At 51.6% G+C, this 27,833-nt stretch overlaps 2 protein-coding genes across 2 annotated transcripts in view; one reads left to right on the top strand and one right to left on the bottom strand.

Moving 5' to 3' along the window:
• The window catches only part of LOC119397084 (WD repeat-containing protein 82), a 75,594-nt gene that overhangs the window by 38,810 nt on the left and 8,951 nt on the right, over positions 1 to 27,833 (top strand). The gene's annotated exons all lie outside the window — the stretch shown is intronic.
• LOC125759065 (uncharacterized) lies at positions 23,520 to 24,696 on the bottom strand. Its single transcript, XM_049417319.1, has one exon. It carries the CDS (start codon positions 24,661 to 24,663, stop codon positions 23,632 to 23,634), a length of 1,032 nt encoding a protein of 343 aa, XP_049273276.1. The 5' UTR covers positions 24,664 to 24,696; the 3' UTR covers positions 23,520 to 23,631.

Consider the following 27,833-nt stretch of genomic DNA (forward strand, 5'->3'; position numbering starts at 1 on the left):
CCTCGAACTCTTTTCTTTGGGAATGTCCACCACTCGCGCTTTCACCCTTGTTCTCTGGCGTACTTGTTTCTCCCCTCGGATTGTCTAGCTTTTTCGCCTGTGAGCCCTTTCTGAACGAAAACTCTTTCCGCGATCCCTTTCGCCCGTCCGGTCCTCCACCCTCGATGCTCAGTTTTCTACGCATTGCGTAATCTTCGGCTAACTCGGCCGCCCTTTCCACAGTGTTTACGTTATCTCTGTCTTGCACCCATAGCCTCACGTTCTGTGGAATGCTCCTGTAAAATTGCTCTAGACAGATGGTCTCGATGACCCTGTCTCTACTCTCGTAGGATTCCGCACTTTTCAACCACTCTATTAGGTTTCTCTTCATGCCGTAGGCAAAGTCCGGATATCCCTCACTATCCTTCTTTTCTGTGTTTCGAAACCTTTGACGAAATGCCTCGGCTGAAAGGCGGTACTTCTTTAATAAGGCAGCCTTAACCTTCGCGTAATCATCTGCCTCTTGCGCGCTGAGTCTGGTAATTACTTCAGCCGCTTCATACGGTAACAGCGAAAGCAACCGCTGCGACCATGTACTTGGAGCAAAGTTCATCCTCTCGCAAGTCCGTTCAAAAATCCCGAGGAATATTCCTATATCTTTCCCGACTTGAAAAGGGTTTAGATATTTGTCCATGCGGTATGAATCTATCTCGCTCACTCTCTCAGGAGCCCCTCCACTCGTTTGAGCCAAACGTCTGCTTTCATTCTCAAGTTCGATTCTCCGCAACTCTCTTTCCTTCTCCCGTTCCTCTCTTTCCTTCTCCTGTTTCTCTCTTTCTCTTTCCTTCTCCCGTTCCTCTCTTTCCCTTTCCTCTCTTTTTCTTTCTTGCTCCTCAAACCTTTTGAAAGCGTTTAACGCGGTTTCAATCTCCCCCTTACTGGCTCTTTCCATAATCAGCTTCACAATTTGAGACCTGCCCATTCCTTCCTCAACCTCAATGCTTAGATCCTCACATACAAACAAAAGTTCGTCTTTAGCATTGTCTTTAACTCCATGACTGCTGTTTTGCTTTGGTCCTGCTCGCTAATAGTTAGGTGATCCCTATAACTCACTCAATACTCATAAAGAGGTGATCTACCTAACCCACACAAAAAACAATCTAGCTTCTGCACTACTTAAGTGTACACACAAAATGAAGCCTGGAAAGTCATAGCAAAGACCAAGCACTCACCACAACGCAGCACCATGTCGCAAGGTCCATCTCACCGCTGCCAACCAGTTGTAAGGAGTGGGGTTCGGCGGGTCTCGTTACGGTAGCTGGCTCTCAGGGAAGAGACGCGTTCTTTCAAGAAGGAACGTGTTTATTTACATGATGAAGTCAGGAGGTGAAAAGAAGAGAAATAACAGCAAAAGTCTTCGGCTTTTATAGCCCCGAGACTGTCACTGCATAAGCACTGGCAAACCGGTGTCAACGTCTCCCGCCAATCCGGTGACCTGTCGTCCTGGCGTCCGGCCTCCCGAAAGGAGGCAAAGAGTCACACAATACACTCGCCACGCCCCGAAGACTCGTAGGTGAGAAGGTCGGCGAGGAGTTTCAGTCCAAAGGGGAAAGGGCCGATGACCTCCGTTTCCACTGCCAGTAATACTTGGAAGAAGTGTTGAATGATGGCTGCCTCGGGTGAAGGCCCCACCTGGGTTGATGGGAGCGTCTTCAACGGCGCAGTCCCACGCTGACCAAAACGCACGACAAAGCGGGTGTGTCGAATTCCGGAAAACACGCAGACCGCTCCCTCTGGCGCAGGTTAATTTTCCCTGCTGCGGTAGGGTAGAAGGCAGATGTGGCTGGGTGAGAAACTCTCCCGCGGTGCTTTCTCACGCAGAGAACAACAAGCCAAAAGGGGGTCTCCGAATTCCGACGTCCTTTTTCTGGGAAATCCGTCGACAGCGACATGTCCGCCCGCTCGGCAAAAGCTCCTACAGGAAGAATCGGCATTCCTGCCTCCGTCTAAGCGCCGATACGGGGGGAGAAGACAGCATTCCGGTAGACAGCTGTACGCTCAATGGCGTCGGCCTCGATGAATTTTTAGGCCAAACGTAACAATGGCTCGACGTTCACGTCGAATATAACTACGTTTTAGTTTGGAGCTGCAAGCGGAAGCTCGATCAGATTACGATGGCGCGCTGCACTCGTAGCGAACATCGTCGCGCGTCTCGGGCTCGGACCGACCCTTTAGCGTTGACTCGTCGGATCAGCGGTCGGAGGTTCTGCTTGTCAACACTTCGGACGTTGTGACGAAGATAATCGCGGGACGACTCCTTGTACTCGCGACCACGCATTACGTACTTTGCAACAAACATCGGGCACCGCGGCCGGCGCGTCTACTGCTCGGAGTCGTCACTAGGCCTAACTCCGCTCACGGCGCCGGCGTGCGATACGAACTTCGAACTTTGCGGGCAAGAACAACGCGTTAGCGGACCCGCGGCAGTGTGCTTCTTCGCAAGCAACGAAGCACATCGCCTGCCAGCTCCTCGGAACCGCGGATGGTCATTTTTACGCATCGGCAGCGGACCCCACTTCCAAGCTCGTCGCGCAGCGGCCGCGCGTCGGCGTCCCGAAATGCGAGACCAAACACGTTGCGCGCCGATCTTTCGTCGCCGCACCTAGGGATATTGCGCATCGTCAACGAATGCCGCCACCCAGCACATCGCGTGCCAACTTTCCGGACTCAGCGGCCGAGCACTTCGAGGTGAAATAAAGCGCTGTTGATGCAATTTAGGCGCGCTTGGAGCCGTGCGTATTGCCGCAAGCTCATGAATCATCTGAAAAAATAAAAGCCTCGCAGGTAACCGTGTCCGCAACCGGGTGAATGATGAAACGCATCACAGTCGAGGTTTACAAATAAGCTTGAGTGAAGCAGGGAGATAAGTTTACATCTGCCCAATTCGCGTCTTGAATAAACTGCTAAGGAATTTCTATTCCACCAATGTCTTGGCCATAACTGCCTGTTATTTAGAAGGAAACGATAGACTGTCATGATGAGAGCCACTCTTAGTATTCTATAAAAATGTTTCAATGATCAATTGCAATCGAGACTTAATTATGTTAGTGATAGCATGAATACAAGAAAGCTGGCAAATCATCATAGTACATGGCCTACTTGCATTACAATATCTTGTTTTTTGTCATGTTTATTACACCACTTCATAACTTCGTTTAAAATCCATGCTACATGTTCTTTGTATATCAGAAAAGGATTTTAAGAAAAAAGAAAGAAAACAAAGGCACAACAGATGAAAGGCCACATGTGCAGGAGGTCCAACCTTATAAAACACATTAAAGATCACAATCTTCTTGTGTTTTAGAGAAGCAAGGCACCTCAAACTAAAGACAGGGCACTCAAGAAAGTGCACATTACGAAGGACTCAAAAGATTACGACCCCAGTGCCTTTTGATGAAGTAATATCGTTGGTACAACTTTAAAAGCCGTTTTCTCAAAACGGCTTTTCTTGCTTCCTGCTTCGCTTGTTCCGCTGATTTCTCACTGACCGCTGGGTCTATTTCAGTTCCGTTTTTCGTTCTATATTCCTTGAAGCACAGTTCAGGGCGTGACATTCTTGCTTTTTCAGCATGGCTTTTTGATAATTAGCTATTTGACGAGTTGCATAAAGCCTCGATGCCTGTTGCACAGTCACCTCATGAAAAATGAAAACTAAAAAAAATTTTGTTGCAAATAAAAAAATCTAAGAATGTCATGCCCGCAATCAGACATCTTAGAATGCATAGCACTTTGAACGAGTTTCCTATCACAATTTTTAAGCGAGTCAGACTCGGAACAAGAGCAGAAGGTGAAATATATTGTACATCAAAAAGTTGTAAAGATATATTCATGAAATTTCTACAGTAGCATTAAAAAAACATTTCAAATAAGTGTGCCAATTTTCATCAAAATCCATGAAGAAATAAGAAAGTTGGTACCGAAAGCCACGTCCCCCCTTAATCAATCATGTTATTTAAACAACTTAACAAACAGCTTGTGTGTGAATTAATCGATTCTAGATTGCTCACAAAGTCCAATAGCTCTAGGTTTGCCCATAATCACAACTTCCTTTTACCTAAATGTAATGCCAACTATGGCAAAATGGCATCCTCCTTCGCGGTGATTAAATTATGGAATAACTTACCCTGCACACTAATATCATCATCATCATTGCATGCATTCAAAGATCAATTTAAAAGTTTCATCTTGCACAATTAGTTTGTCAAGAATAATTATTTTTTATGTAAAAGTGTGTACATTGTAGCGAAGCGTTTGAACTCAGTAATGGGTCGTTTTCTTGAGCACCTTCTAGTGGGTCGCCCTTTTCGGCTCTTTTTGGAGAGAACGCAGCCCGTGCTGAGCGTCGGCCCCGCCGTGACTGCTCGTGTATCGGCGCCGAGTACCCGCTAATAAACGTCTTTGTAATTTGGTGGAGAGTGCTGGGCCTTCACAACAACTTCGGCCCTCATTCGATGCCCCTGGCTCTTTGATCTCGTACCCTGCCGCCTACCATGCCTCAAGAAGCCTCCCAGCAAATGCCTCCGCCTGCACCGGCCTCATGTCCCGGTGTCCCTCGTATTCGCGACCCTCCAGTCTTCACTGGCGCCGATGGCACTGACGTGGAGGACTGGCTCGCCATTTACGAGCGCATGAGTGTCCCCAATAAATGGGACGAGGCAGGAAAATTGACTACCCTGGTTTTCTACGTCGCGGGTCTGGTGGGCCTGTGGTACAACAACCACGCCTCCGATTTTATGACGGGGTCCGACTTCAAGACTGCCATTATCAACGTGTTTGGCCGCCCTGCCCCATTTGTAAGCTGCAGGCCAAACAGCTAGGGATGGGCGAATATTTGGGTGTTTCGAATATTCGAACGAATATTACAGTATTCAAATTCGCTTCGATACGAATTTAGATTATTAGAAATTTCGAAGTATTCGAAATGAACGAATATATGTATACATTTGACCGCACATAACCCTCTGTAAAGGTGGTTTCACTGCAGCGCCTGGTCACTGTGCCGTGAAACAACCAATCCAGGGGAAATCTGCACTGCCATGAAGCCACGCTTCGAGGTTAAATGTACATATTTTTCTAAGTTTAAAAACGTGTTATATGGGCTTATATGCGCTAATTATAGTAATTTTAAAATTTTAACGTATTGCACCACTTCTAACCCTACTGCTATTCAATTCTTGATACTATTCAAGGCTGCTTCATTTCAAACCAAAAAAGTGACATTCACTCATACCTACTTCCAATCCTTAAAAATATTGTGCAAGGGTCATGACAAAAATGATCATTTTTCCTAATACAGTGCAGACTACTTATAACGTAACCGCATATAGTGCAGGACCGGTTATAATGCGGTCTTTTTCGACTCCCGTTTACCCTCCCATAGAACCGCATGTATACGCATACCGCTTATTGTGCAGTCCCCCAAGGTGAAATACCGTTTATAATGCGGTTGCGGGAAAATATTTCTGACAAACGCGGTAGCGAGTGCGGTTCTCAAAGGAGGTACGCCGCTGGGGAGGGAGCGACGAGGTCGTTACGAAGGGCGAGGGCACGCACAGTGAACGAACGAGGGGCGGAGGGAGGAAAAAGACCGCGGCAGAGCTGTGCGGGCTCGCCGAGTGGGGAAGGATGGTGGTTGCCTAGGCGACGGAGTAGCCTTTGCACCGGCGGCGGCAAGGCTCCGCGGCCGCTTGCCGGCAGTGCGTTCCGCGTGGAACATAGGATCGCGTCCTCATCAAGTGCGCTTTAAAGTAAGTTTCCTGTCGGGAAAAGCGTCGTCGTTATCACACTTGCTACAGATATCGCGTCTGCTACCTCGTCCGCAAATTGAAAAGTTTTGCGGCTTCATGACGCAAGCTTTCGCCTTTTCTGCCAGTGCGTGCTTGGCACGCACTGAAGAGCTTGGCGGGCTTTTGTCGCCGTTGATCTCCCGGCCGCGAACACAAACTTCGTATCACGCGCGCTGTTCTTGGGTTAGTGCTTGAGTACGATCTTTTCGACGTCTGATCTTCATGTTGTCTTGGACAAACTTCCCGCGACAACATGCTGAACCGCAGGCTAGGCCTAATCAGCGTTGGTTGCTTTTCGGTAGTGGTCGCGGGTGATAAAAGTTGCGGTTTGGTGCGGAATCAACGAAACTTTTTGCGATGGCTGCACTTGAAGGGAAGGGAATCATATCGTTAATGAAAACGAGGGCACGAGGGCATGGTTGGCACATGCAACTCTCGAACGGTGGTTCCGGATTCGATTGCAATGTCTTGGACATCGCGCGCGCGCCCGTGAACTCGAACGATTGGTACCGCTCAGCACGTGAAATTTCGGTCGCGATTCGACATGGTTTCTGTGTAATGCGCATACCTCGAGGTGGCCTGAAACATAGTCGACGAATTTCCGCGATGGCACTTTGTTTTGTTTGCTTTTTTCCCCCGTGTTCATTTCGTTGGCAATGCGGGTCTGGTGGTTAATTTTTGAACATTCGGAGATTTAAGTGGTTGTAAGTGCCCCAAATCGCATGTGTCTATTATCGGACACGCGAGGCTACATGCTCAACACGTTTTGCGCAAGTGCAGCCTTTGAAGAAGGTTGTTTTGGTTATAGTGCGGTACCGCTTATAGTGCGGATATTCGCGACTCCGGCGACTTACGTTATAAGCGGTCTATACTGTAATATGTGGGAAATACTGTTCAAACTATTAGATCCGAAATTATTCGACCAAATCACTATTCGCTTCGGATTCGCTTCGAACCTCAAATTCACTATTCGCCCATCCCTACGAACAGCGCTTACGTGAACGCGCTCAGCAGGCCGGTGAATCATTCACTAGTTACATTGAAGACGTCCTCGATTTCTGTAAGAAAGCCGACGCCACCATGTCCGATTCTGACAAGATCCGGCACATCATGAAAGGCATCGATGACGACGCCTTCACCATGCTGCTCGCCAAGAACCCCAGCACAGTGGCAGAGGTCATAACGCTCTGCCAAAGCTATGAGGAGCTGCGCCGGCAGCGATCGATGACCCGTCGCTCTCCATCACGCTACGCCGAGCTCGCTGGCTTGTCGACCATATCCGACCACTCCGCATTGCTCGCAGAGATCAAGACCTTCGTGTGCGAGGAAACCGCGCGCCAGTTCTCTCTGCTGGACTTTTCTCGCCCTCGGTACGCTCAACAGCCGTCGACCACACTTCTGCCTCCCCTCCGTCGAGCAATTGAGCAGGAAATTGCGGAGGTCATACCCTAGCACCACCAGCATCATCCGGCTCCAGCACCCTTGAGTTACACCCAAGTTGTCGCAAGAACGCCCCCAGCAATCCCTACGGCTGCCCCACACATTTACGCCGAAGCCTCAGCTCGACCTCACTCTTTCGAAGCGGATGTACCGGTAACCTACGCCGATGTCACGCACAGGCCACGACTGCAGCCCACCATGCAGTCCCATCAGTTGCCGCCCCGTCAATCCCGTCCTGCACCATGGGCAGGCCCTGCCCCAGCGAACCGATGACGCACACCTGACAACCGCCCCATATGCTTCGCATGCGGTTACGCCGGCCACGTGGCGCGCTATTGCAATCGCGTGCAGCCGCCTAGAGTCATGTCGCTTGCCACCAGCCAGTCGAACCGCCCATATTACGACCCACTGACACTTCTGTCACCGACGTCTCGCCCAGCTCCATCTACCCGCCGTTCACCGTCACCACGACGCCGCTCGCTGTCACCGATGCGCCCGCGTCCGGTCCCACGCGACCAGGAAAACTAGTCGTCGCAGTCCACGAGGCAAGGGGTGCGACGCTATCAAACTGTGAAAGCCCTCAGCGAAGCCCATCGAACGTGATAGACGTTTTTGTGGACGGTGTTCGCGCATCTGCCCTTGTCGACACTGGAGCCGCCATATCCGTTATGGACGCTAAACTAAGCCGCCTGCTACGAAAAGTGACGACGCCACTTTCTGGGCTCTCCCTCCTTACAGCCAGTGCCCAAAGTATTCACCCGACGGTGGTATGCACAGCCCGTGTCATCATTCAGGACGCTCTGTACACCGTCAAATTCATCATAATTTCTTCATGCTCTCACGACGTCATCCTGGGTGGGATTTTCTCGCCCGCCACGACGCCGTCATTCATTGCGCACCAGCTGAAATCGAGCTCTCACCATTCTCAGATTTGACACCGGCAGACAGTTCATCGGCTGCGACCAAGGTACTCGTCAAAGACGACACCACAGTTCCTGCAAATTCGTGAACGGCTGTGTCAGTCTGTTGCACCGGTCTCTGCGACGCCGTTGCACTCCTTTCTCTATTTGACCACGTTTTCACTGGGAAAGGCTTGCTGGTGCCATTTGCGACCGTGAAAGTCACTCAGGGCGACAAAAATATTTTTGTGACCAACCCATCCCCGTTCATTGTTACGTTGGTGCGAGGGGAATGTCTCGGCAGGGCGGAACCCCTCGAAGACCCACAAGTTATGGACGGACCGGACGCACTGCGTCAGCTCCCCTACGCTCAGTGCTGTTTGCACATCTGATTCGTTATCCGCTGATGTATTTCGTTCCTCGATTGCTGACGACCTTGCGTCGGTCGAGCGTTCCCAGCTTCTATGCCTGTTGGAAGAATTTCGTTCTTCATTCGATGTCGCGCAAACTTCTTTCGGCCGCATGTCTGCTGTCACGCATCGCATCGACAGTGGCGCCCAACCACCACTGCGGCAACGTCCATATCGCGTATCTCCAGCAGAGCGTCGTGTAATTAACGAGCAAGTCGAAGACATGGTTTGCTGCGATGTTATTCGACCCTCAAACAGCCCGTGGGCGTCTCCTGTCGTTCTTGTTGTGAAGAAGGACGGCTCTGTGCAGTTCTGTGTGGACTTCCGACGACTCAATAAGATTACCCGTAAGGACGTTTATCCCCTACCACGAATAGATGACGCCATTGACAGCCTGCAAGGAGCAGAATTCTTTTCATCGCTTGATTTGCGCTCAGGGTACTGGCAAGTCCCCATGGCTGATGACGCTCGACCGAAGACAGCCTTTGTCACGCCGGATGGCTTGTACGAATTCAACATCATGCCGTTTGGGCTGTGTAATGCACCCGTGACCTTTGAGTGCATGATGGATACCGTTCTGCGCAACTTGAAATGGCACACGTGCCTGTGCTACCTCGATGACGTCGTTTTTCCCCGGACTTCTCCACGCATCTTCAATGCCTGCGGCATGTGTTGACGTGTTTGAGCGACGCTGGGCTACAACTGAATCTAAAGAAGTGCCGATTTGCAGCACGGCAGCTGACAATACTGGGCTACGTCGTGGGACGGAATTCTCCCCAATCCAGCAAAGCTTCGGGCCGTGACAGAGTTCCCCAAACCTACGTCTGTCAAAGAACTGCGCAGTTTCGTAGGACTATGCTCCTACTTTCGGCGCTTCATCCAAAACTTCGCGACTACCATATCGCCGCTGACGAAGCTCCTTGGCAGCAACGGGCCCCTCAATTCGTGGTCATCAGAGTGCGACAACGCTTTCACAAAGCTCCGTCGTTTGTTGACGTCTCCTCCTATACTACGCCACTACGACCTTACGGCGCCTACAAAGGTACACACGGACGCCAGCGGTGTTGGCCTCGGCGCTGTCCTTGCGCAGCGCAAACCTGGGTTCCCGGAATACGTCGTAGGATATGCAAGTGGTACGCTTACTAAAGCTGAGACCAACTATACTGTTACGGAGAAAGAATGCCTGGCAATCATCTGGGCCCTTACGAAGTTCCGATCTTATTTGTATGGTTGCCCATTTGATGTCGTCATCGACCATCATGCACTGTGCTGGTTGTCGTCATTGAAGGATCCCTCAGGCTGTCTCGCCCGGTGGGCCCTTCGCCTGCAAGACTACGACATCCGCCAAGACTACGACATTCCGGTTCCTGTATCCCCACGCTACGCTGCTATCGCCACCATTCTGTCGAATGCATCTGCGGTAAAGCGTTTTGCGTGTGTGTTTATTTTTATCTTGAGACTTGCTTTATTTTACGCTCTGCTGTCTCAAAAGATTTGAGTCAAATGGCGCCAACGGTGCCCTCACAGCCAGCGCCAAAGGCCGCGCTGACGACAAAGTAACGTGGCAGATACATTCAACTGCCGATTTTTCGGCCGCCCGATTTTCCGGACATGCTCGAAAATTCGGACGCTTTCGCGGCACCGTCACCAGCCCCATAGACGTCAATGGTCAAGAACGTCGGAAATTTGACGTTAAAACTCTTCAGCATCCGATTTTTCGGACTTTCTGCCCAAATTGCAGGTCTGAAAGGCAATAATTGAAGCCCCCACCTCTGCCGCGTCTGTCATCTCGTATGTTCGAACCAGCGCTTTCGCGAGTCGACCTGTTTGCGACAGTAGCAGAGTCCGAAAGTCAGCTTTGTCGCGATGCCGAAGTCTTATGGGGTGAAGCGGACCGGAAATTCAAAGGGGCCGCTATCACGGCGCGGTGCGGCGATGTCTTTACGGATAAGCAGTGGAAATGCACGGAGGCGTGATGGCGGCAGGTGGCAAACGCGCCAGTACGGTTCAATCGCTGACAAGCCTTACGATAAGCATCTTCAGTCAATTGCTCGATAGTGCATGTGGCCTGGTGCATTTGCATGCGTAGTGCACGCATTAATAGGTGAGAACCCAAACACGCCGCGCCGCACAGATGCGTTGCCTTCATGAACGAAACCAGCTCGTAATCGTACAGCGATCACATCACACTGGTGAAGATACAGGCGGACTTTGTCGCACATAAGCGGAAGTGCGGGCAGCAACGCATTGACAACTTTTATTTACGTTCCCCGTGGAGTCCGAATTATCGGTCGTCGACTGTATTAGGAGAGTGCTGCTGTATATAATATCAATGTTTTAAGCATTCTCAAGTATTGACGGTTCTCTCTTACACGAAATAATTTTTTGCCCAACGGTGGAACAGCTGCGCCATTTGCGCCATTATGCACCAAACTTGTTTACCTGCGCCATCTTGCGCCGAACCACTACTGTTGCACCAAACTTGCTTATCAGCACCGTACTGTGCTGCAGCACCCAAATTTAGCCGCAAGGTGTGACAGCCATCAAGTCCCGTGCCCAAAAACGTGACTGAAACATCGTGTTTTTGGTTTCATCGAAACGGTTATGGTTTCAGTTGGCTGAGCAGGCGCTAAGAACCACGGAAGAAAAAAAAAAACATTGAGGAGGTGGCGTTATTTGACTAGCCTTGGCCAGGGAACCTTTGCTGGTACCTCCCTCGCACTTTTTGGGCCTTTCTTCTTTCCTCCATGCTCCTGGCCATTGGCCATGTGCACGTGCAGTGCCTTTTGGGAGGGGTCAAGTGACGCCCTCTTCCTTGGTGCTACATGCCTTTTTTTAGTTCTTGGTACGGCATATTCACGGTTTTCTTTTGCTTGCCGGTGCCGACTTCTGTGCCACAACTAATGAAATTAAATATATTTGTGGCTCATTGCAGATGATGTTTGCGTGAAAGTTTTGAGTTTATTGACGGTGAAAAATGATCCTAGCTTTGCGGCCCTCAACTTCCCATAGCTACGTGTATTGGAGAAAGCATTTTGGGCACTTCGCCCGCGCTTATTAATTTGGTTCGCATTTTTGCTTGTGATCTTTGGCTTTATCTTTGCTTATGTGGAGGATGGTCTACTAGTTGCGCCTTTCAACGCGCTCTAGTTACGTCGTCTGCATAGCTAGGTGCGTTCGTCGACTCTCGCAACCCATTGACTGGCAAGCACAAAGCTATGTTTAGCTTTTTGCAAGCACTGAAACTGCTGTTTGAAAAAATACAACCAAGCGCTTCCCTTGTTTTACTGGAGGAAAACTTGCAGGATACGAGCATATTTCTCCGGGCATTGTACTACCTAGCACGAATGTGACCATTGGGAGACGCACTATATGTAACAGAATGAAAAAAAACAACACGAACGTGCATACATAGCTAAATAAAGTATTCATTCTAAAAAGACAGGGCGTGCAAACACGGACACAAGAAAGCAGTCAGGACACCACAAACGCCGGCGTTTGTGGTGTCCTGACTTCTTTCTTGTGTCCGTGTTTGCACGCCCTGTCTTTTTAGAATGAATACTTACCAACTAGCTCAGCTGTCTGTTATTCTAAGCTAATAAAGGTTTTGCACAGTTTAACTTAGTGTTTGCTAAATGCAGGATTGGACAAATGCTGCTTAACAAAGGCTGTGAAACGGTGCTACATCTGCTCTGAATGGTCTTTCTGACTGCTCTGAACTTGCTCGAAAAGCTCTTTATGGCTGCTCCAAGCCTGCTCTAAAAAGTCTTTCTGGATTCTCAGAGCCTGCTCTCAAACCCACGTACCCTGTTCCACCGCTGGTGGTCTTTAGTATCCCTTTAAGAATACTGCCCCTCCCTCAAGTGCTAGAGCCGATGTTGGCTCCAGTACCTGGGGCGGATTCGGCACTGCCGGCAACGATTCAGGTCGTGCTGAATCGATGCAGACACATAAACACCAACGCAATTTCAGTGGATGCAGAGAGACCCACGTGTGAAATACCAGCATGCTTAGCGACCAGAATGGTTGCATCCTGCTGCTGTGCGGTTCAGGCGGCGGCGTTTGCCTGACGAAAATATCTGGCAATCAGAGGTCGACAGTGGCCACCAAATCTCCATTCAAAGCCTGCGATACAGTCGAAACCTGCAATAACGAAATTGTGCAAGAACGAAGTTCTCGAAATCAGGCAGTGCCCATAGGAGTCAATGTATCTCACATCTCTCAACAACGAAATGTTGCTATCGGCGGGAATACAGCACAAGAGAAGACGAGGACACGTCGCCCTTCCTTGTCCTTGTCCTTCTCTTGCGCTGTATTCCCTCCAAAGTCTAACCAACACGCCCAAGCTTCGATACAAAGAAATGTTGCTAAACTTGAATCTCACAACAACAAAAACTGACCAGACATTTCGCCACACATTATCGGCTTGTGCATGGTCAGCACACTCCAAAATGCACTCAAATGTATTTGCGCTTTATGCATCTAAATTGTGTAAAGTGCCACCATATCACACTTGTGTGAGCACCGCCATATTTGTTTACAAAATCGGCACGGTGCCAGAAGCAGTTGCATACGCCTCAAGTAGTTGTCGACCACGTTGCTTGCTTAGTCTAGGCTGCTTCTTCTTACGCAAGAGCCCCCATCGCTGTTCACACTAGCGGCGGTGGCTCACTGTTTGCCGCTCTTGGGTTGCCGTGCGCAAGTGGTATTGCTCGCGCACTTCAAGCTTCTCTTGCTGTATGAACTATGGGTACGAGGCCCATTGTTGCGGTGTTCTACGGCAGCCGCACAGCAATGTGGCCAATCAGCGATGGAGGAGAGGTTGCCATGGCTACAATTGCACACTGCGTGATCTGCCTCCATAGCACAAGCCACGGGGAGAATACCACAAACCCGTTGGACGTGTTCGATGCTTTCGACATAACTTGGACGTTCCTCGGAAAGCACAGTGACGATGACGCTGTGAAATACTTGCTGCGTTACAAATATCTATGCGTTTACTGCATGGCAAGTGTCGACAAGGCAAACTAACCGAATTTTGGCATAAAGTTTTCATCTTGGGGAGCGTTTGCCTATAGACCTACTCCATGTTTATAAAAAACAGTGATAGGGGCCATCGACGTATTGAGACTCTTATAGCAACATTGCGGCATAGGCTCCACCCAGCTCAAAGCTCGCCCTCTGTGATCACGTGACAACTGGCGCACAAGCTGCAAAGCTGCCTCCGTGCACCGCATGTTGGGGCGCCTCTCGCTTTACTAGGGACGGCCACGACGGAGGAAGTTTCAGTGGCACCAAGAAGGACTCTGAAATGAACATATAAAAATACCACTGAGAACCTCATCAAAACACCAGGTATCTTAAGGGGAGATGCTACTCGAAGACACTTTTTTATATGCTGATTTCACATGTATGATTAGTTTTCTTGCAAGTTGCATACTTTGTGTTGTGCATCATGACAAAAGTCATGATGTACAACACAAAAGGCCTTGTAGCCCCCCCCTTTTCAATCCTTAAACTTCTATACATTTTGACAATTAATGGCTCATATTGTTCCATTTGAACTGTAGAGTGCCGAAAACTATCAAGAAAGTGTATAGAAAATATTTACTAGACTTGAAAAATTCAAACATGGAAAATCCGTTATTACCCAGACCCCAGTAAATGTTTACTTGCACATTTTCTAATATGCATAAATAATATTGAGATTTGAAAGAGATAACTGCATTCCTCACACCTTAGAAAAAATTTGGGCAAAATTTCATGCAGATTAGAGCAACAGAAGTACCAAAAACAAGAGGGGCACGCTGAAAAAATTTCCGAAAAGTGTGTTTTTGAGAAAAACGAAGTTTAAAGTTAAAATTGGATGTTTATTCATGAAAGAGATAACGAAATACGATCAAAATTGCACACAAAAGAGGTAAATTGTTCTTCTAGTAGCCACTGCCACTAAAATGAGCCAGCGCCATAAGTTTCTCCTTCACAGCTCTTTCGAGCAGAGGAGCTATTGCGCGAGCTCCCGCTGCCGCAGGTTCTGCTTGCGGTCGGTCCGTCACGCGCCGCCCCTACGCTGGCCTCCTCGCTCGAAGCAACTCGCCGCAACGTATACGTCATCGAAAGAATACTTTTGGGGCACTTGCTGTTCTCGCATTGCAGTTCCAGAAACGACGCCTTTGCGTTTGTAAGCTAGTTCCCGGATGCGTATTCCCAAACGGTGACACGTTAGACACACTGCACCGATCACGAGGATGTTCAATGCTGTTATGTCAGCGATCAAGGAAGACTCTTTCTACCGTTATCTTTCTTCGTCGTCAAGGAGTCCAATCTTCTCTTTGAGAGGCGCTGACATACTTGAATGCCGCGGCAAACTCGTCGGAAGCACTGCCGTCGCCGTCGCTAGGCCTTGCGGCAGCAGACGAACTTGCCGTTCGGCGAGTGTTTGGCTTTGATTTACGCCGGTGTCCTCGAAATTTGTTCACCGAGCGATACTTCACTGGCCTGTGACTGCGCTTGCTACGGTTCTCTTCCTCCAAGATGAAAATAAATACGTGATAGAAACGTTGTTCAGCTGCGTAGCTCGATGAAACACCGACCCTGCAAGCAGGCTTTGCAGGACGCATGGTGCGCAGCGGCCAATGGCAGTCCCCAATCTGTACCACATGATTTGAAAGGCAGTCGCAGCACTCAAAAAGTGGGCAAAAGCATGCTTTCTTTATTATTTCTTGTGCTTCTGCAGCATGGGAAAGCGTGGTTATTTGAGATCTCCTCATGCGACCCCAATGGCGAGTGGCCACGCGTAATCGGCCGCGAGGCGCTAGAGGACGTCACACTTTCGGTCAAGATTAACAACCACCTTGTGCTCTTTAGACGCAATTTTAACGCATTTCCAGTTGAGTCTCGACTTTGATTTTTATTTTTGGAACAGTAGAGGTACTAATCTTAACAAAACAGGTGAAAACAAAAATCGATACTTTGTGAAAAAACTCATTTTTCAACCCGCATCTCCCCTTAACGCCACGAATGTGACTGATTCGCAAAATGTCATCGACGTTGCTGCAGTCTCGGTAACACATGTACATTTTAATTTGTTAACTTATGCATGAACGACCCCCCTAGCTCAACGAGACGCTCTTTGCTGCAGTGTGAAGATGCACGGAGTAAAATTACAATCAAATCCAATTACAAACAAATCCATAATCATTACGGTAAATCCTCGCACATAAAAAAATGGGCTGGGTTAGTTACTCATGCAGATGTGAAGGGCGATCTCGGTGACACTTTCATAGACGATACGGCAGCAATAACGTCTTAAAGCGTTACTACGTGCTATGGTCAAGGCTGCTACAAACTGTCAGGTTGGCCAACTGCGGGTTGCGGCTCTGTCCGTACACTCAAGTCGAGACTGCGGAGGCCCGTAAACAGACATTTCATGCGTGATCATTACACCTATATGGTGGAGTAGTGTACTTTGGACAATATAGGTATATTGATCAGTCACCAACTAGCCCAGCTCTCAACCTTATTGAATTTCGTGCGTGCAAAAGTTTGTCTGGGGAGTCTGACAGACATGGAAATCTCTTAATGTGCATCGCAGCCAGAACAGCCGTGTCCAATGCACTTGTGTCAGGTGTGTCATAGCAGCCACATACAATTTGGAAAAGCATAGCCAAAGTCGTACTCCTTTCGTTCGTGGCTGCATTAATGAACCGAGCCACACCTTTAGTTCGTACGAGTATTACAAGATCCCGCTGACTTCCGCAGCTTGTAACCGTGATGAATGAAGCTATCCACACTGCTTACATATTTGTACTCTGAGGTAAGCATGCTGACTATGGCTCCACATAAGGCTTATGCGAAAAGATGTTGTGCAGGACATTACAGTGACACACTTTTGACAAAGCTAGTTATTGCGAAGTCCAACTGTAGTGTTGAAGAGCCCATGTTACAGAAATTCTGGCGTTGGCATCAGTGTCAGTATCAACGGTGTTTGTGTGACCAAAAAATCAGTACTGTGTGTGAGCAAAATGTCTCGATGGATGCAAAGAATAAAAATCTGGGATACAAGGCAGAATCGAACCTAGGCCCCCTGCGTGGCAGTCATGTGTTCCACCACAGAGCCATGCCAGTGCTTGAAACTGCTTTGGAAAAAAAATCCCTGTGCATGTGTCATTTAGTGTGAGGAGTCACATTAACAGATGCATAATTGCATGGCAGAAATGTAGAATTGCACTAGGTGTCACACACGATGAGTGGATGGTTTAAAGGCCCACCCATTCATTACAAAGCAGTCGGACATAAGTGATCAACAGCCACAGCATCAACAAAATGTGCAGCTGTATAGGTGAGCATATTTAGCTAATTTGAAAAACGGTGAATTATGGCGTAGTTGGCACTCGTCAAATCGGCTGACTTTCTCTACTTTATGAAGACATTCTTTCGGTTCTAGACTTCTCGGATGACTGGCAAAAATGAATATTTTACAGTAAGCAAGCTAAAAGTAAGATTGATGTATCCATGAATGCTGAATAACTGAAAAAAGCATCATTTCATGTTTCTACCCTTATTTTACCCAAACTTACAAAAGCTCAGAACTTTAACTTGAAATACGAATTCCTTGTCTGTTTGTGCAAAATTTCAAACCATTTCAGGGTGAAGAAACATTTTATTATAGATGTCACTAATCCCGTTAATGGGGACGGCGATCGCCGGGCGGATTCTAAGGGCTGGCGTCACGGCCCTCCGAAAACGCACCGCGAAAGCGCGGACAATTTAGAGTTGGTCCTTTGGTGCGCCAGCGAACGCCGGTTGTGGTCCAAAGACCGAGTCAGAGCCGAGAGTAGACAACACAAACGAAAACGAAATATATTCTCAGTTAAGGCAATACAAATCATACAAACACATGCACACTCGGCTGGTACCCGTTACAGCTTCACAATATAATTCAGATGGTGTTTACACAATGGGAGCTAAACAAACAGATCACACGCTACGAATGCAATTGCATGCATTACAACTATTCAACGACAGTTAAAGTCCTGAATAGATAATGGCGTATCCAGTCCACAATACTTGGACGGTAATCGAATGCTTCTCTTCAAGGAAACACTCACGCCAGCTCCAGCGTTGATCGTCGTAGCTCAACCGCCGTCGTGACTTGTCATGGCTCACACGGTGTCGTCATCGGATTCTTCCAAATCGACAATCGACTGATCGCACACCATCATAAACACGTCTTTGGCTAACGGAGCCACACGTTGCATAACTTCACCATCCGGGCCGACTGACTCACTCCTGTCTCGACTCTCTCACTGACTGATTTCTTCTCGACTGACTGCCCGACTCTCGTCGTTTGCACGCTTTTATCCCTTCTTCCCCGATTTCCAGAAGCGTCGGGAGGGTTCTTCGGCATGCAATACAGTGTGGTAGCCTCGATGCTCACCGGAGCCGAAGACTACCGCGGGTTCAGGCTTAGCGAGCCACAGGGCCGCGTCTACCGTCGCCTGCTTACGTTTAGCGCACCGCTCCGCACGCGCTCAGCTAGCAAAGGCGTTGAGCGCCGCGCAGCATAAACACAGTGTTCGAGCTAACATACACACACAAACACTTTATTTGCCTTCTGCGGCACCCCAACACACACACAGTACACGTCCGCTCCCGGGCACGGGGATGCAAAGGGCTTCCCACGCGGACGATACACCAACTGGGGTTCCGCGAAGCACGTCGCAGCTCGCAATGGCGAACTTTGACACGCCGCTCGGGAAAAAGGTCCCTCGCGGCTATGCTGCGCACTCTCGCGATGACCACTGGGCCTGGTCGCGAGGGTTAGGGCAATCTCCGTACGTGTGGGCCTCCGGCAAGTGCGACTCGGCGTGGTACGACCGCGCGCGAGCACTAGGCACCGCTCTTTGGCTTCACGTACGAACCGGAGCTAACACTGAGGTAAACACGCCTGCAAGGATGCCGAGGCACCCAGGCAGGCTACAGTCCAGCGATTCCCAAAGGGGACGTTGGACCGGAAGGAAAATACGTGCTTACCCAGCGGCGTCCGAGGAGAGAGAGAGAGTTCGTCCCGGCCTGCCCGCGCGTCAGTCGCCGAATTTCGCGGCTCTCCCGACCGCGCGCAGCGCCACCACGAGTGTCGGCGCGTAGCGCAAAATGGCGCCACTTGCCCTCGCAGGGAGAACGGGAGAGGGAAAGGATTCGAAATGCCCGCGCAGTGGCTTCGGGCGCGCCTCGGATCCCCACATCCTCCTCCCCTTAAATCACCCTATACCGGTCTGCAAAGGCAGCCCGTCGTCGCCCATGCATGCAAAGGCGTTATGCAACGAGCAACAGCTAACCTCAGCCCAGGCCCACAACTGCTGCTAATTACTCTACAAATAAAAAATGAAAAAAAAGAAATAATAACACAATACACTTGAAATACACTATACTATACAATATGATGCTACGGAAGGGGGTAAAAGAAATTAAGGCGAGTGTTCGTGATGCTCACGCGGGAGAGCGTCCACGGCGCGGAAGGGAGGCGGCGCGTAATGTTGTTGGCCAGAGTGCGAGGCAAGAGGCCTGTTTGATGTCCGCATGCCCGGAACGGGCTCACCCTTGGCTCGTCGATCTAGTCGACGACAGACCCGCGAGTCCGACGAACGCCGCTTCGGTGGTGGTTCGGAGGTCCCGAATCCCAGGCTGGCTGACCAAAGACCTCGCTGGGACAGCCGGTCCTTCTGTAATCCTGACGCCAAACCAAATTGGCTGCAAGGCGTCCCGGCGTCGGCAGAGGGCCGGGCGCAGCTGCCATGTCAGCTAGCCCCGCGCAGCAGCCGTGAGGCAAACGGCAGCAAGGCTTCTCGACGACGGCCGAGAGCAGGACACAGCCGGGCTGTCCGTCTGACGTCAGCGGGTCCCCGAACACCTCCAGGGTCCACGGCGATAGGGTGAAGGTGGTTTCCTATGGTGTCGTCCCCACGCCGCACACTTCCAGGGCACGCACAGACCCACCACGCACGTACACACACACGCACACACAGCTCCGAAGACGGGCTTCTCCCGACGCGCCACGCGATGGAAGGCGCGTAGCGTCCTTCCTACCTCTCCCCCCTCATGAGCACCAGTATTCACGACCCCTTCCGCAGGCGAAAGAAAAAAAAAACACAGCGAAAAGCAAACAAAACAAAATGACACTCCATACGCGGCAAAATACGAAAAAAAAAAAACACATCAAGTAAACATGAACACTCCCACAACAAAAATAGCAGCAAACTGGGCGGGGCCCACTTCTTTGCGAGCACAGGCCGTAAAGAAGTTAGGCAACTGAGGCTAGATAGGAAGGTGAGGGCCTTCGGTTGCGGAAATAAGTCCGCCGTCCGGCGCGAAATCACTAAGGTGACCGCTTCCTCAGGTTATACCGGTGCGTGGCCCGAATGCGGTCCGCCGTCCCGGGTGTGCCCCGTTGCTTGCGCGCAGTGCCACTGGGCGCTGGCGGTAGCTCGTCAGACCTCGACGCAAAGGCTTTCAGGTCTGCGATGTGGGCACGGCTGAGTTTTCCCGAAAGGGGATCTTTCAGCAAGTACGCGAGCGGAGTCCAAGCTTTCTCCACTCGGTACGGACCAAGCCACTTAGGAGCGAGCGAGGCTGAGAACCCCTTGCTCGCGTCGCTAAGAGCGTGGTTGCGCTTCAGGACAAGATCACCTACCTTAAATGAAAGATGGCGATGTTTCCGGTCATACTGGGCCTTCTGCGCAGCCCTGGCCGATGCCAAACTCTGCCTTGCTCTACTGAGAGCTCGACAAAGCCTGTCCCGAAGCTTTGATGCGTAAGCAGAACAGTCTGCTGGTGCTTCCTCGTCTCCGAGCTGGCATTGCATGACACTGGTCACCGGATTTGCCAACTCCCTTCCGAAGTTGAGGAAAGCGGGAGAGAAACCAGTAGAGCGACTCTCGGAGGTTCGGAGTGCGAACGCGAGCTCACTCAAATGGTCTGCCCAGTCCTTTTGACTTTCGGCAAAGGCCGCCAACATCGGTTTGAGCGTACGATTGGTTCGCTCCGTCAAATTGGACTGGGGATGGTAGGGAGAAGTGGTGCAGTGATTAATTCCTAGGGAACGGCACGTATCACCAAACACCCGAGCGGTGAAATACGACGCGTTGTCAGTAATTAGTCTTTCCGGAAAGCCGAACCGACAAAACACTTCCTGCAGCCTCTCAAGCACCGCTCGCGCTGTCACCTTCCGAAGCGGAAACAATTCCACCCACTTCGAAAAATGATCCACGACTACCATCAGATGTATGAACCCCTGCTTGCTTCTGGGGAACGGCCCCATTAGATCGCAGGTGGCTACTTGCCACGGACGCTCACTGACAATCGGTTTCATCAGGCCGGGCGGCTTGCCACCCCTTGATTTCACCGCTTGACAGACATGGCAGGAACGGCAATAGCGGAAAATGTCACGCTTCATGCCAAGCCAGGTCACAGTCTTGCTCAGTTTTGCAAAAACTTTGGAGCCACTCAGGTGACCGGCCATGGGTTCGTCGTGAGAGGATCGCAACAGTGCGGCTCTCAGACTTTTGGGCATAACCACCTTAAACGGGTCCACGGACTCCTCATCGGTGGCTATGTATTTCAGCAGGAGCCCGTCATGGTCCAGCAAGTATGTGTCCGCGGGGGACCCAGCGACACACGCCGGTTCCCGTCCCCCTGCGCCCGCCGCACTACCAGCAGCGTCACGGCGCTCCGTCTCCCTGAGACCGTCGCTCAACTCGCGACAAAACGGAGCATCTTGCTGAGCCTTCAGTAGCTCTTGCCTGCTGAAAGCGATTCCCATTCTCCCAAAGGGGAGCCTGGTATCGTTCCCACTCAGGACTGCAGCCATCGCTGCCGCTTGCGTCGGCGTCATGGGTTCGCTTACGTGTTGCTCACCCTCTCGCCCGCTTCGCGGCGCGCTGCTTGCCTGGCTCGCGGAAAGGGTTCGCTCGTCGGCGCACTCACCCTTCTCTCCGCTCGGCGGCTCGGCCGCCGTTTCGCCCCCAACGTTTGCTTGCGCAAAGGCACCGCTTGCGGCTGTCGCACCGGGATCCAGGCTCCCGGTAGACACTGGGGCACGAGATAGCGCGTCAGCTACCACGTTAGTGCTCCCCTTCCGATACTGCACTGAAAAGTCATAATGCTGTATTAGGAGAGCCCAGCGCGCCAGCCTGCCCGCAGGCTCACGGAGCCGCATCAGCCAGCTTAGCGCGCTGTGATCTGTTTGCACCACGAACTTCGTCCCATCCAGGTAGACGTCAAACTTACGCAGTGCAAACACGATGGCGAGACACTCCCTCTCAGTCACGGAATAATTCTTCTCCGCGGGTATCAGCGAGCGGCTGGCAAAGGCCAACGGCCGCAACACGCCATCGTATTCCTGTAGGAGAACTGCTCCTAATCCCAGATCGCTCGCATCAGTCTGGACCACGAACGGTCTGGTCAGGTCGGGGAGCTTGAGCTGCGCTGTCTCCGCAATGGCGCTAGACAGACGGCAAAACGCCTCTTGCTGCTCAGGTCCCCATCGCCACTCAGCGGACTTACCCAAGAGCTTGGTCAAGGGCGCCTGCACTCGGGCACAGGACGGAATGAACGACCGGTAAAAGTTGGCCATTCCAAGAAAGCGGCGCAGGCCGCGTACGTCCTTGGGCACGGGGAAATCGAGGATTGCTCGAAGTTTCTCCCGGTCTGGCTCAATGGAGCCTTCGCCCAGCGTAAACCCAAGTAACTGAACTCGAGTCTGCGCTAATTGGGCTTTCGCGGGATTTAACGTCATCCCGGCAGCCCTCACCCTCCCGAGCACATCGGCAACATGGGCCAAGTGCTCTTCGAAGGTTCGTGAATAAATCACGATGTCGTCGAGGTAGCACATGCAGTATGACCACTTTGCTTCCCCGAGGACGCGGTCCATGAGTCTCTGAAAAGTCGCAGGAGCATTACAAAGACCAAAGGGCATACGAGTGAACTCAAACAACCCTCTGTGGGAGGTGAACGCGGTCTTGCACCGGTCACGCTCATCCATCCGGACCTGTAGGTAACCTTTGGAGGCATCTAACGTGGTGAAGTACCGCGCAGTGCCGAGGTTTCCTACGATGGAGCTAATCGTGGGGAGCGGATAGGCATCCTTACGAGTCACTCCGTTCAGACGGCGGTAGTCTACGCACAGGCGATGACTGCCGTCTTTCTTAGGCACCAACACAATTGGAGACGCCCAGGCGCTGGACGAACGGCGAACAATGCTAGCTGAAAGCATATCGTCCAGCAAGCCGTCGATAACCTGCCTCTTGGCCAGGCTGACGGGCCTGGGGTTACACTTCAAAGGAAGCGCGTCGCCAGTTTCGATCGCGTGGCTCACCAACTCAGTACAGCCCGGCTGATCGGTGAAGAGCTCGTCGTACTCGCGTAACAGTGCCGACAAACGAGCCTTCTGTGTATCATCCAAATGAGTCGCACAGGCGGTCAAAGGATGCGGAGCCTCTGCGTGTCGTGCCGCTCGATCCCGATGGGGATTTTGAGCCGACGAGCGCATAGCGCAGGGGCCTGCCCCCGAACTTTGCACGCGACACGGTTCCGACGCATCTACTGCACAGGCAGTTGTATACGCCGGCGGGCTGATGAACGGCTTGAGCTGGGAAAAAGGTCCGTCGCGATAGCCTCCATTCGCAATGTCCACAACGATACCGGTTTTTAGGAGAAAGTCCCGACCGAGAATCACAGGAACACTGAGCCCTGGAAGATGAACGAAACGCGTGCGTCTCCTTCGATCTCCCCATGTGACAGTCAACCTTGCGGCGCCAGCCGACTGGGCCACGCCTTTCGCGAGGGTGAATGTCGTTCGGCTGTCCCGCAAGCGCACCGAGTGCTTCCGCAAGTGGGACAAAACCTGTTCGCCAAACAACGAAGCGCTCGCGCCCGTGTCTAGCAACGCCGAAAATTCGCGGCCGGCAATAATGACCGAAATAAACGGCGCGTGCGCACCAGCAAGACTGCTTGCCCGGTACGCGGAGGGGAGAAGCAAGGGTTCGGCCGCTCGTGCCTTCACGAACGACCCGCGCCCCCGTTTCCCTGCCTCACAGGAGGCCTAGATACGGGACACTCCCTCGCTATGTGCCCTCGCTCGCGGCAGCGGAAGCAGCGCATTCCGTCTCGGGAAAGGGAAGATGCGCCGTCGCGGCCCCTCTCCCGAGGAGGAGCAGCCTCTAGCGGCAGGGGTCGGTTCGCCTGTTGATCAAAGGATCTGTTATGACGAGTGTCACCCTCATCGATGCGCTGGGTCGGATAGCGTCCCTGCTCGCGCGCGTCGAGTTGCGGTGCAGCACAGGCTGCTGCGCGCCTCGCGTACGCGTAGGGATCTAGAGCGCGATCGCTCAGCTCCCAACTGTGCCCGCTTCTAGCGGGAGCCGCAAAGGCAGCTCCGGCGGGCTGTTGCCGTTGGGGAGAGGGCACGGCCCCTCCCCACGCGCAGCGCGGTTCAAGGGCCACGCTGGCTGGCGGTGGCGGGCGATAGGCGCGCGCGGCGAGAATGTCGCCTTGAATGCGCTTCGCCTCGGCGGCCAATTCCTCTAAATCTCGGAAGCGGCTGCCGCGCAGGTACGCCGAAAAGGTCGGATGCGCCTGCCTAATCACCCGTTCGACGCGTTCCTCGTTCGAAGCTCTGGGCTCAGCGATAGAGAAAAGGTCTTCCATCGCGCGTACGTACTCCTGAAGCGACTCATCAGGAGCTTGCGTGCGGAGCTCGAGCTCGCGCCGCATCCTACTCTCGTAGTCAGCGGGTAAGAATTCGCGCAGGAAGGCCGCGCGGAACTCATCGAGGGTTGCTGCTCGGTGGCCTGAAAGCCGATACCACCTAGCCGCCGTGTCAGTCAGTGCAGCTGGGACGACGCGTCCGAGCACCTCCTGATCGTCCAGACCCGTGGCTCTCTGGTAACGTGTGAGGGAGTCCAGGTAATCTCTTGCACTTTGCAGATCACCGTACCCGCTGTAGGTCGGAACGGCCAACATGACAGCGGGATGAGTGCGTTTCGGAACAGCCGAAAGCGTTTGGACTGCCCCTGTGAGCGCCTGTATCATTTGGGCGGCATTTTGCAGCAGCGTCTGTGCACCCGCTTCAAAGGAGGCTGTCGGTGCGTTAACGGCGCGTTCGAGCGGTGGGGAACTGTCTCCGAGCTCGATAAGCGGCGCGGTTTCAAAAGGGATACCGGCCGTTGCACCGTTCTCGGGGAGCGCCTGTTGCGCATGCTGCTCGAAGGGGGCACTGGCCCTGTTCTCGAGCAAAGCGGTATCTGCTAAAAACGACAGCGGACAAAACTCACGCCTAGCAGACATAACGCGGTTAACACGGCGAGCCTGATACGCAAAGGCGTGCTGACTCGACTAAGTCTAATCAAAGGCTTAATGAGCCTTTGATACCGCGTTGGGCGCCAGTGTGGTAGCCTCGATGCTCACCGGAGCCGAAGACTACCGCGGGTTCAGGCTTAGCGAGCCACAGGGCCGCGTCTACCGTCGCCTGCTTACGTTTAGCGCACCGCTCCGCACGCGCTCAGCTAGCAAAGGCGTTGAGCGCCGCGCAGCATAAACACAGTGTTCGAGCTAACATACACACACAAACACTTTATTTGCCTTCTGCGGCACCCCAACACACACACAGTACACGTCCGCTCCCGGGCACGGGGAAGCAAAGGGCTTCCCACGCGGACGATACACCAACTGGGGTTCCGCGAAGCACGTCGCAGCTCGCAATGGCGAACTTTGACACGCCGCTCGGGAAAAAGGTCCCTCGCGGCTATGCTGCGCACTCTCGCGATGACCACTGGGCCTGGTCGCGAGGGTTAGGGCAATCTCCGTACGTGTGGGCCTCCGGCAAGTGCGACTCGGCGTGGTACGACCGCGCGCGAGCACTAGGCACCGCTCTTTGGCTTCACGTACGAACCGGAGCTAACACTGAGGTAAACACGCCTGCAAGGATGCCGAGGCACCCAGGCAGGCTACAGTCCAGCGATTCCCAAAGGGGACGTTGGACCGGAAGGAAAATACGTGCTTACCCAGCGGCGTCCGAGGAGAGAGAGAGTTCGTCCCGGCCTGCCCGCGCGTCAGTCGCCGAATTTCGCGGCTCTCCCGACCGCGCGCAGCGCCACCACGAGTGTCGGCGCGTAGCGCAAAATGGCGCCACTTGCCCTCGCAGGGAGAACGGGAGAGGGAAAGGATTCGAAATGCCCGCGCAGTGGCTTCGGGCGCGCCTCGGATCCCCACAACAGCTAAGGCTAGAGAAAGGGCGAGAGCTTTCTCGTATGTTCGAATCGCAGCGGCATCGCTCGCGGATGCGTCACCCTTTCCTTCTAGAAAGATCCAGGCTTTGCCGGGCGTTCGATCGTGTTGACTGCGTCTGGCTGGAGTGGGTGAGGAGGATGCGGCGCGCTGGCGTCTTTTGATGCTTGTTTTTTCGTCTTTCGCGCTTCTTGGGCGCGCGACTCGCGCCGTTCTGTCGCGCAGCTGCTTGAAAGCGGCCGCGCGCGCCCTTTATAACACGCTAATTTGTGACAATAGACATATTGTGCTCTTTGGAAGCCTACCTATCAGACAACAAAAAACAAAAACTTGGAGGACGCTTGAGCTTCGCCTTAAAGAGTAGAACGTGATAGCATAATCGGGCTTCGTGCGCATCGCCTTCTCAATTGCTAGCATGGCTTCGATTCTCGGTGCATGCCTCAACCGTGCCGTAAGGAAACGAACGAGTGTGCGTGTAACACTGGCTGTTTCAAACTATTTTAGAATGCCTACTGCAAGTACAGTTGTTAAATGCCCACTACGCCATAATTCTCCCTTTACGAAACAGCGAAGGGCCCACTATGCGTCCGTGAGGCAACACACGAACCTACGCAGCTTCTCAGTTTGTTGATGCTTTTGCAGCTGATGATGATTAAGTATGTCAGAGCGCTTTGTAATGGGTGGGCCTTTAAAACACCCACTTGTTGTGCAGTTCACATGCTTTGACGCCTGGGGCGATTCTATGCTTGCATTCTATGCATGCTCGCAAGCCGGAGACTCTTTCCACTACACGACATTCGTATAGTGTTTATTTCCAAAGCAGTTTCAAGCAATAACGTGGCTCTGTGGTAGAACACTTACTTGCCATGCAGACAGCCTGTCCCACTCTTCATTTATTTTATTTGCATCTTTCTCGATTTTTCAGTCACGGACAAGATGATTTTTCGCTCACAACCAACCGCACTGATGCCGCAATGAAATTTCTGTGAAACGTGCTCTTTAGCATTATTGTGTTAAAAACATAAAACACTAAAATTGACTGATTAGAAGAGTAACAACAGCCACCCAGATTATTGTACACAGCCAAAAGAGTATTTTGAGAAAATTGGAAAAACTAATGACCATGTGAAAACAAAAATAAACGCCAGGCCTGTGTGGAACACGCAGCACAGTTACAGTGAAAGCTGGAAGAGTGTCCTTTCTAGAGCCCATTGTAAACTCTCTTGGGGCAACTACTACTAGTACAACTGTAAGATACAAATCCCTATGCTATAAATCATTATAATTTTTGCAAGGTAGGCAAGCAGCCACCATGCCATTATTCAACATTCTGTGGAGAAGCGAGGGACCCACTACACATCAGTAAGGCATTATGTGCCCTTTGTTTATGCTGTGGCGGTTACAAGGCTATCGCAGGTGTGGGTACAGTGCAAGAAGTAACGAAAACCGGAAACATGTGGGACGCTCGGCCAGACATCTGGCCTTTTGCGATGCTTATTGTTAGCTTGTGTGTTGGGACTCTTGGGCAACAGGATTAACAAGTGAAGCAGTTTGTCAAATCATGACCGTTCCTAATGAGTGCAGAATTGGTCAATAACTGTGGACTCTGAAATGTATTATTGGTTGGTTTCATCGGGTTCTGCCTTAAGATGAAGTGTGTGTTATATTTGGGTCCACAGTGTTCTTGGTACTGTAGACACATACTGCACTTACTCGAATCTAATGTGCACCTTTTTTTCCCGATAAAACGAGTCCCTGCTCATTAGAATAAAATATGAAACCGAAACTACAATCGCGGTGTTCTCGTAAGAGGGTTCAAGTGCAGTGAAATTGCCATCACAAAATGGCACCGGGGCACGTTTTGTTTGCATCGGTTTATTTTATCTGTGACTAGAACCTGTGTATGTTGTTGCTTCTTCCCATGAAGTGCAAATGGATTTCATTATGAGAGCTTATGTCACAGGAAATCTATTTTG

This window comes from Rhipicephalus sanguineus, chromosome 6 (genome assembly GCF_013339695.2).
Source record: "Rhipicephalus sanguineus isolate Rsan-2018 chromosome 6, BIME_Rsan_1.4, whole genome shotgun sequence".
NCBI classification, from domain to species: domain Eukaryota; kingdom Metazoa; phylum Arthropoda; class Arachnida; order Ixodida; family Ixodidae; genus Rhipicephalus; species Rhipicephalus sanguineus.

What these genes read in the sequence shown, in the direction of transcription:
- LOC125759065 (XM_049417319.1), bottom strand. Translation starts at nt 24,663, where the DNA reads ATGATACAGGCGCTCACAGGGGCAGTCCAAACGCTTTCGGCTGTTCCG.